Below are 10,891 nucleotides of genomic sequence, written 5' to 3'. Positions count from 1 at the left end.
TCTTTGTTATATACAATATACAATGTATATTCACTTTTTACTACCAACTGATAAATTTAAATAATCTTTACCATTCAGTGATAACAAGCAGTTTTTAACATCTTAATATTTTATGATGTATTTAAATGAGTAGTTATTGTTGCAAACTCCATTAGAAAATTTTAATTGAGATTAGTTTTGGAATAAGGGAAAGGGGTCTGTGATTAAAAAATTGGGTTCAATTTTTCTCATTTGAAATTTCATAAATAAAAAGAAAATTTCTTCAAACATTTTTTTGAGAGGATTAATATTCAACAGCATAGTGAATTGCTCTAAGAGAAAACAAAAATTTTAAGTTCGTTAGAACACATTCATTCTGTGTCAGAAACCTATGCTGTGTCAACTATTTAATCACAATCCAAATTTAGAGCTGAATCCAGCTTGAATGTTGTGTCCATACTTGCCCCAACTGTTCAGGGTTCAACCTCTGCGGTCGTATAAAGCTACGCCCTGCGGAGCATCTGGTTATCTACTAGTATTCAAAAAGAAATATGCTTATTATTTCAGTTATGTGTCCCTTTTTAATTTGCCATTGTACTACACAAATAAAACCATGTATCAATTTTGATCAATATCTGATTGAAACCTAACACGGAAAAATATATATATTTCGATTTATTTGTGATAAATTGGATACAATGGATAACAATCAAATAGATCAGCTGGAATTATATATGTCGTCCTGACGGATTTCGGGTGACATATTGTTATTGTACGATTCTTTTTTCATTCAGGCCCCTCCTCGAGGTTCGGGCGTACACGTAAAAATGCCCTAGCTACGCCACTGATCTGTTGTAGAGTTGTCACTGACTCAGACGTACTTATAAATATTTATGAATATTTATATATATGCATGCATTGGTTCAATAATTGCGATAACATACACATTTTAAGAGACACGTTTCGTATAACTTATATAATTTAGCAAATAGAATATATTTAAACTTAAAAAAATCAGTACTTTCTAGTTTAAACACAAGATTCAATTAAGATATATGTCAATTTTATATTTAAATCAATTTAAAAATCCATGTTTTTAAACGACATACATTTATAACAGATACAATTTCGAAACATAAATGATTATCTTTTGATCTCAAACATGTTCTTATTATAGAAAAAATACTCAGTCGATTTAAACACATATAGTTGTCAAGGATGTAAAAATGTATAAACAAATAAATATTGAAATGTCAGTAATAAGAACGGCTCTTGGGAACTTTGTTAACTCTAAAAATCCAGTAACGACCAGTAATTACGACGATCTGTGCTTCCTTGGGTAAGTTGCATTTTGTTCCATGTTTATTTACATGCTCACTTCTACTTATGGCAAAATGACAGTTAAAGATTTTAAATTAGAACAAAAAATACGTTGTTAAACAAAATAAAGATGAAACAATGCAAATTAATTTTAATTTTCTTTTCATGACTTGAAAAAAAGGTTACAACTTTATATTTTCAATCTTATAAACTGTATCCGGTACAACAATAATAAGGTTCAATATATGACATATGTGCCATCAATTTTTCACAGGTTCTTTCAATCTAAGCTGTAGCTAGCTATGGGGTGTGGTTCATCTTCGTCATCTGGTACGGAACCGTCGAACAAAGTTAAAAACCAACAGGATTTAAAACTGAACTATGACGATTTTAAAGATATAGATGAGCATGCAAGACAGGTATTGATTTAATTTTTACCCATAACTTTATATACTTTCGTCCGTTTTAATTACTCTAAATTATATGGTGTTTGATCAGCCATACGTCACTTTATTGTATCCGAACTTCGTTCTATTTTATTCAAAAGTCACTTACTTTTATCCAAACGTCAGTTCAAAGAGATGTATCACTGAATGTTTAATATAATAGCTAGAAATGCAGATAAAAAATTAAAAAGTATAAATGATCGACATCTCTTTTACGTCAATATGACTAAAATGAGCATTTAACTCTTTATAGAATTATTGTTCTTTCATGTTGATTGCTTATCAAAAGTTGGTCATTGTTGGAGAAAAAATTAAATCACTAAAATCCTTAACTCCGAGAAAAATTCAAAACGGAAATTCCTTAATCAAATGACAAAATCAAATAATAAAACACAATCGAGTGGTCACAAAGTGTCATATTCCTGACTTCGCATAGGCATTTTCAAATGTAGAAAATGGTGGGTTGAACCTGTTCATCTAGCCCTAAACTTCTCACGTGTATGAAAGTCGCATCAAATTCCTTTATATTTACTTGAATGCATGAACAGACATAATAAAAAAGGTAAAATTGTCAAAATAGGGGCACATCAAACATCACCCTGACACAATCTCAATCAAGATGCAGATGGACAACACAGGCACTCTCGAGTCTTTAGTTAAAATAAAAAAGAAGATGTGGTATGATTGCCAATGAGACAACTATCCACTAAAGACCAAAATGACACAAACATTAACAACTATAGGTCACCGTACGGCCTTCAACAATGATCAAAGCCAATACCGCATATAGTCAGCTATAAAAGGCCCCGATAATTCAAGAGAGAAAACTAACGGCCTTATTTATGTAAAAATAAATGAACGAAAAACAAATATGTAACACATAAACAAACGACAAACAATGAATTACAGGCTCCCAACTTGGGACAGGCACATACATTAATAATGTGGCGGGGTTAAACATGTAAGTAGCCTATACATTCAACATTATGAACCTGACCCTGATATTTGAAAATTTTATTACTACAAAAAAGTATATTTGTAATCAAGTTTACCATTTATTAATTACTTTTTATATATTTTTTTTCTTAATTAAAAACAATTATCTTTTCAACAAAATATCAAATTATCAAACAGATTCAAAATAAAGATTTACATTATATATTAAAGTTTGCGTCCGATAACAAATATTTAACATAAAAGCACAGCACCTGTAAAACAATAGTAAACGTTATTCTACCCTCTTTTTTTAAAAAGAAAATCAACAGAGAGTTTTAACATCTTTACAAAAAAGGTTGTAAGATATTGTTAAAAAACAAAAAAATCCACCACATGTGGGAAATAATATGGATTTTATCGTAACATGAATATAGATCTGACGATTGGTTTTGAACCATTTAAACTTTGTGGTTTATTGTTAAATAAATATAAATGTTCGGTCTTAAATAGGACTGTTTGTTTAGTCATTCTTATGGGTTTATTAAATATTCGTACATATCTCCACTTTTGTTGACTCAAGGATATGACCAATTATAAATCACTATGAAACAAACAAATGTAAGAAAGAAGAACAAAATGACATACATCACATTTTACAACTTAATTAGCTTTTTCTTTACACAATTTGATTTATCTACGTTAAATCCACCCATAAAAGATTGTATATACAGGGCCGGATACTTGCCCTTTGAGGCACATGGTAAGATAAACATTAACACTGTTGTAGAATTGTAAAACTATACTTCAATATCGGTTTTAACAGAAAACTAAACAAAGAAATCGCCAATGTCGTCGGAGTGATCTGCAAACATTTCTTAAATAAAAAAACAAGATATAAAAAAGACTTCATTACTCGCACAGTAGCTTTTGTTTCTATTGACCTACAAAGCTACGTTAATACTACACAGAAATTCATAAGAATTAACTTGCGATCCGAATAAAATGAAATAATAATCAATCATGTAGAACCCCTTTTAACTGCTTAGAACCGCCCCGAACCAAAGGTCCCTACTTATATAAACCTCACATAGATGAGAGGAAAATAGAGCAGATTGTTACCTGATTGAGACGACGCCAATGTTGACAATGTTTATTCAAGGGATATTTATCTGCTCTAACACCCTATAATTCAATTTTGGATGAAACGCGTCTTCTGGTTGGCTGACGTTGTCTTGTTTATCAGCTCATAGACATAATTTTCACATATGACCGTTAAATCGTGAACGTTATTTCATAGTTTACTCTGGTTTCAAATGGAATTTAGAATTAAATTATAAGAAATGACTAATATTTTTTCTGTCTATTCAAAATAACATAAATATGTGTGCACCACATTTTTTATGTTATTTCTTCATAGGCAGAAACACTATTACAGTCTTTTCTTAATTCACCTAAGTTTAATTTAATTTATTATACTGAAAGTTCTGTCATTTTTTGTGTTAATGTTTTTCCAAAAACAACAAAAAAATAAGAAAATTTGTATTTTTTTATTTTGACTGTCTGTAAAACATTTCCTGGACCAAAACGTCGAGCTTTGTCTTTACAATTATTGTCATTGAGAGTTTTCTTCCAGGCACCAAGATCTGTAGAAGAGTCGATAGAAACGCTAGCTAAATATCTTGCCAAACCAGCAAATAATGATATAGAAGTTGTAAGAGCACTTTATGTTTGGATTTGTGAAAACATCAGGTAAATAATTTGTTTTGAATATACAAAAAGGCTCCCAGAAAAGTTGATTTAACTTCAATATTAGAGTGATCGGATTTACAATATAATAAATTTTTTGCTTATTGCTTAGCTTATATTAATATGATTTTTATTTGTGTTGACTTGCCTGAAGTTTAATTAAAATGTGGATGACTGAAGCTTAATTTGTACATGTCAAGAGCTTTTAGATTAGCTGCTATTAATTCTCAGTTACATATACATGTTTTCCTGTGCTCATGGTGTAAATATCATGAAGTGTATAAAATAAAAACTTGCAAAATCCTGAAAATGTTAATACTACATGAACAATATCTACTGATTTTATTGAAAACCAAACATTTGTTTGTTTGTTTGTACAAAACTAAATATACACATATTTATTGTCTTCATTAACCCTTTATTTCTTTCGGTCTGAGTCATTTGAATTGAAATGAAATAAAAACCTACTTTAATCAACTAAAACAGTGTATATTTAATGCATTTAGATTTTGATATGAAAACACATTATATGATGGAGATAATTTTTATTATAATTTAAATTAGATAGATTTATCTCCCTTTGTACACTGTATTTCTGTATTAAAAAATATTTGAACACAAGTGGATAGGTTGCTCTTCACTACAATAGTACTTTGTTTTTAATTTTTATTAGATCTTTGATATTTACACTATGATCTCAAATTTTCTTTCTTTTTGTTTCTTTTATTTTTTATGCTTGTTTTTTCATTTTGACACAGTATTACTTATTGCATGGAAACTATGATGTATTTAGGATACAGCAGGAAATTAATGCTAACAACGTAGAGGAGGTCAGACATTTCAGAGTTACATTATCACTTACTTATATAAAATACTATGGGAGAATACGATCGCATTACTCTTATCAAATCTCAAGTATTTATTATTTAGCTATAAAGATCATGAATAAACGAGTGATAATGGTATAAAAATTGTTTCATACAACTGTCAAGGTTTAAATTCAAAGGAGAAGAGGAGAGATGTTTTGGATTATCTTAAAGCAAAACATTGCCACATATATTGTTTACAAGATACACATTTTTCGGAAAAAGAAGAAGTATCAATAAAAAAATCTATGGGAAGGAGACTGTATTTTCAATTCTTTTGCAACAAACAAAAGAGGGGTAGCAATATTTTTTACCAAAAACTTTGAATACAAGATACAAAGGATAAAACAGATGATCAAGGAAATCTGTTAGGAATTGATATTGAAATTGAAGGAAAAAGAATAACTTTGATATGCTTATATGGTCCAAATAAAGCTTCACCTGAATTTTATTCTAGAGTAAGTGATACAATAGAAGACTTGAACAACCAATCAGTTATAATAACTGGAGATTATAATTTAGTCCAAAACCAAAATCTTGATACTTATAATTACCAAAATGTAAATAACCCGAAAGCCAAAGAGGAAGTTTAAAATATAATAGAAAATTATGATTTAACAGATCCCTATAGGGAATTGTACCCTGAACAAAAACAAATTACATGGAGAAAAAATAATCCCATTAAACAAGCAAGATTGGATTTCTTTTTATTATCACAAAGCCTTAATCAACATGTACATGATATGCACATTCTTAACAGTTATAGATCTGATCACTCCCCAATAATGTTAAATTTAAAGATGAATAACTTTATAATTGGTAAAGGTCTATGGAAATTTAACAATTCACTTTTAAATGACATTGAATATTCAGCTGCTGTTAAAGAGACTATAAATAAAGTAAATGAACAATATGCATCACTAGTATACAACAGAGGAACATTAGAAAAGATAAATGACTTAGAAATTCAATTTACTATTAACGATCAACTCTTTCTAGAAATTTTATTAACAGAAATTAGAGGAAAATCAATTGCATATGCTTCTTTTAGGAGGAAACAAAAAGATAAAATAGAAAGAATACTATTAGATGATATTAAAAAACTAGAAGAACAAATATTGTCAGAAGTAATATTTTTTGAAACTGAAAAAAAGAAAACTGAGCTTAAAGTATTAAGACAAGTAAAGTTGAGGGGTTCTTACATCAGATCCAAATTGCAATGGATAGAAGAAGGAGAAAAACCTTCAAACTTTTTTCTAAATTTAGAAACAAAACATTTTATAAATAAAACTATTCCAAAATTAGTCAATGAAAAATGAGACACTATCAGTGAGCAAGATAAAACATCAAAAGAAGCAAACAATTATTACAAAAGGCTATATACTACAACAGAAAGTTTGAATAAGGTCAACCTAAAAATTGAAATCCCTGATACTGATATTAAAGAAATAAATAATACCATCAGAGAATATTTGGAGGGTGAAATTACTTATGGTGAATTAACAACAGCTTTGCGAAAAATGAAAAATGAAAAAAGCTCTGGGTCAGATGGTTTCACAAATGAATTTTTCAAGTTTTTTGGATAGATATAGGAAAATTTGTATTTCGGTCTATAAATAATGGTTACGAAAAGGGGGAATTATCAATTACTAAAAGACAAGGTATTATAACCTGTATACCAAAGGGAGATAAACCTAGACAGTTCATGAAAAATTGGCGACCAATAAGTTTACTAAATACCACATATAAAGTAGCCTCAAGCTGCATAGCTGCATAGCTGAGCGTATATAATTAGTTCTACCCCAAATTATTAACAGTGATCAGACTGGTTTTATTCCGGGTAGATTTATAGGGGAGAATACTCGTCTTACAAAAATATCAGTTCTGCAGTTTCTCAAAATTGTATTTTATCTGAATTCTTTGAAATTCAAAGGGGTTGTCGACAAGGGGATCCTTTATCTCCTTATATATTTCTTTTATGTGCAGAAATACTTGGAATATTAATTAGAAAAAATAAAGAAATAAAGGGAATTAAAATAGATGATACTGAATATTTGATATCTCAATATGCTGATGACACGTCAATTATTCTTGACGGTACACCAGAGTCCCTTCACGCATCTCTCCGCTTATTACATAAATATGCTGAAATGTCTGGTCTCCGTATGAACTTAGACAAAACAAAGGTGGTATGGATAGGAAAGACAAAATATAGTCAAGACACCATGTGTGTAAAGTGGGGATTGGAATGGGATTCCAGTAGGTTTACACTATTAGAAATAAACTTTCTGTCAATTTGCAAGAAATGGTATCTTTTAACTGTTATCCTAAAATAAAAGAAATTGAAAATATAATCAATATTTGGTATAGACAAACACTAGCCCAGTAGTCAGCACTTCGGTGTTGACATGAATATCAATTATATGGTCATTTTTATAAATTTCTGTTTACAAAACTTTGAATTTTTCGAAAAACTAAGGATTTTCTTACCCCCAGGAGTAGATTACCTTAGCCGTATTTGGCACAACTTTTTTAGAATTTTGGGTCCTCCACGCTCTTCAACTTTGTATTTGTTTGACTTTTTAACTGTTTTGATCTGAGCGTCACTGATGAGTCTTATGTAGACGAAACGCGCGTCTGGCGTAATTAATTATAATCCTGGTACCTTTGATAACTATTTACTCCAGTGGGAAAGATAACAATTATCAAGACACTAATTATTTCAAAATTAAATCATCTGTTTCTAACATTACCAACACCATGCAATACTACTCTTAAACAATTTATTCGTACACTATATTCATTTATTTGGGAAAACAAGCCTGACAAGATTAAAGGAGAAATATTATGTCTGGAACATAAATTTGGGGGGCTGAAAATGTTAGATATTGAAGAATATATAAAAGGGTTAAAATTAACGTGGGTCCGACGGTTGCTAAAAAACAATACAAAACTCAAAAACCTAATAGAAAGCACAGAAAATATTGATATTGAAGATCTAGTATTTCTAGGCCCACCAAAAAAATGTAAAAAAAAACTTTTGGAAAGATGTTTTTAAAGCATGGACAGAAATGCAAAATAAACTTAAACCAAAAAATGAAGAAGAATTTTTAACAGTTTCACTTTGGAATAATGAAAATATTAAAATAGGTAGCAGATCTGTGTTCTATAAAGACTGGGCTGATAACGGTATTTTGTTAATTAATGATCTGGTAGATAATGAGGGTAAATTAATGTTGTTTGAGCAATTCAAAAATATTTATGAAATTAAATCTAACTTTCTAGTTTATAATGGAGTTACATCAGCAATAAAATCATATCAAAATTCACTTAAATATAATATCTCTATAGAAAATCTTTATAAAGTTCATGGACCAGTTCTACCAAATAATATTAGAACATTTTTTTTGTCAATTAAAGGATCAAAAGATATGTATAATATTTTCTTAGAAAAAAGTAATACTAGGCCTACTTGTGAAGATAAATGGTCTTTAAGATTAAACAAAAAATTTGATTGGAAAAAAAGTACATAATATGTCTTTCTACACCACAAAAAGCTCTAAACTTCATTGGTTCCAGTACAGAATAGTGCACAGAATCATAGGCACAAATGAATTTTTATTCAAAATTAAGGTAAAACAATCAGATAAATGTACTTTCTGTAATGAAGCTATTGAATATATTGAGCACATATTTTGGACATGCCATAAAATTTCAGATTTATGGATTGAACTTGGTGATTGGATTTATAACCAAACACAAATATTGATTCCAGTTAATATAGATATTATTTTATTTGGAAATTTAGGTAACAACGGAAATGATAGGATAAAAAACTTAATAATACTCCTGACAAAATTCTATATTTACAGAACAGAACTCTGTGAAAATATTGTAAATCTTATTTTATTGTAAAAACCACCTCAAAGAATCTCTGGTACTAGAAAAGAATTTATTTTTTAAAAGAAAACCTTTTCATTATGGCCAATATCTGCTGGGACCCCTGGCTTCCTATTTTAGAAGACTAGGTTGATTATCAAAAATTGGTACATTATGTACCAGAATTATTTATATGTACATTCCTTTCCTTATCCACAACACCACCTATGTTATAATTTGATACTGTTATATGTTGGTTTTATATATATGCTTGATGTTTTGTCTATGTTTATAACTACATGTAGGTTCCTCTAAGTTATTGCCTGTACGCAAATATTTGAATAAATAAAGCCTGCAAGTAAAATATATTTATTATTTTTTTTTTTTTTTTTTTTTTTCCAAATAATTTTTTTTTTTGTCAATATCCACAATACATTATAGGAAGAAGTGCGCTTAAGATAGCCTTTTTGATTTATCTGCCCAACGAAAACATGTGCCGCTATTTTCGCAGTACAAAATGATATTGATTTTTTCTGCTTATTTTTTAATCCAAATAAATTCATTTATGATAAGGCACCTAGTTTTAAAATATCCACATTTTAACACAATACGTTCTCTGGAAATACCGTTACTTCCTATATGGAAATAAGCCTTCTGATGTATGGTCCTCTGCTCTAATCACTTGTTAAACATAGTAACATGACAAATATCACTCCACAGAGATATTTTGTAGTTTACATAATGTAATAATAAAGTACGTTTATTTGAGGCACATAAGGGATATTATTGATTCATTTCCAATGGGCCGTAAGTCATAATTTGAAGTGTAATTTTAGAATTTTAGTTACATTTTTAGCTCACCTGGCCTTAAAGACCGAGTTAGCTTTTCTCATCACTTGGCGTCCGTCGTCCGTCGTCTGTCGTCGTCCGTCGTCTGTCGTCCGTCGTCGTTAACTTTTACAAAAGACTTCTCCTCTGAAACTACTGGGCCAAATTAAACCAAACTTGGCCACAATCATCATTGATGTAGCTAGTTTAACATTTGTGTTTTTTGACCCGGCCAACCAACCAAGATGGCCGCCATGGCTAAAAATAGAACATAGGGGTAAAATGCAGTTTTTGGCTTATAACTCAAAAACCAAAGCATTTAGAGCAAATCTGACAAGGCGCAAATTTGTTTATCAGGTCAAGATCTATCTGCCCTGAAATTTTCAGATGACTCAGACAACCCATTGTTGGGTTGCGGGTTGCTGCCCCTAAATTGGTAATTTTAAGGAAATTTTACTGTTTTTGGTTATTATCTTGAATATTATTATGGATAGAGATAAACTGTAAACAGCAATAATGTTCAGCAAAGTAAGATTAACAAATAAGTCAACAGGACCAAAATGGTCAGTTGACTCCTTTAGGAGTTATTGCCCTTTATAGTCAATGTTTAACCGTTTTTCGTAAATCTTAGTTAACTTTTACAAAAATCTTCTCCTCTGAAACTACTGGGCCAAATTTTACCAAACATAGCCAGAAACATTATTAGGCTATCTACATTGTAGTTTAAAAATTGTGTTTTGTGACCGGGCAAACCAACCAAGATGGCTGCTACGGCTAAAAATAGAACATAGGGAAAAAATGCAGTTTTTGGCTCATAACTCAAAAACCAAAGCATTTAGAGCAAATCTGACAAGGGGCAAAATTGTTTAACTGGTCAAAATCTATCAGCCC

General features: G+C 30.0%; 1 protein-coding gene across 1 annotated transcript in view; it reads left to right on the top strand.

The window, feature by feature from the left end:
• Nucleotides 1-1,178: 1,178 nt before the first annotated feature.
• LOC143048391 (uncharacterized) overlaps nucleotides 1,179-10,891 on the top strand; it is a 28,888-nt gene continuing 19,175 nt past the window's right edge. The window contains exons 1-3 of the mRNA XM_076222070.1: nucleotides 1,179-1,318; nucleotides 1,574-1,718; nucleotides 4,315-4,430. Coding sequence (XP_076078185.1) covers nucleotides 1,602-1,718; nucleotides 4,315-4,430 — 233 coding nt within the window. The 5' untranslated portion in view covers nucleotides 1,179-1,318; nucleotides 1,574-1,601. The remainder of the gene's footprint in view (nucleotides 1,319-1,573; nucleotides 1,719-4,314; nucleotides 4,431-10,891) is intronic.

The sequence above is a fragment of the Mytilus galloprovincialis genome, chromosome 10 (genome assembly GCF_965363235.1).
Source record: "Mytilus galloprovincialis chromosome 10, xbMytGall1.hap1.1, whole genome shotgun sequence".
In the NCBI taxonomy this organism is placed as follows: Eukaryota; Metazoa; Mollusca; class Bivalvia; order Mytilida; family Mytilidae; genus Mytilus; species Mytilus galloprovincialis.
This window is presented reverse-complemented; position numbering and strand designations above follow the sequence as displayed.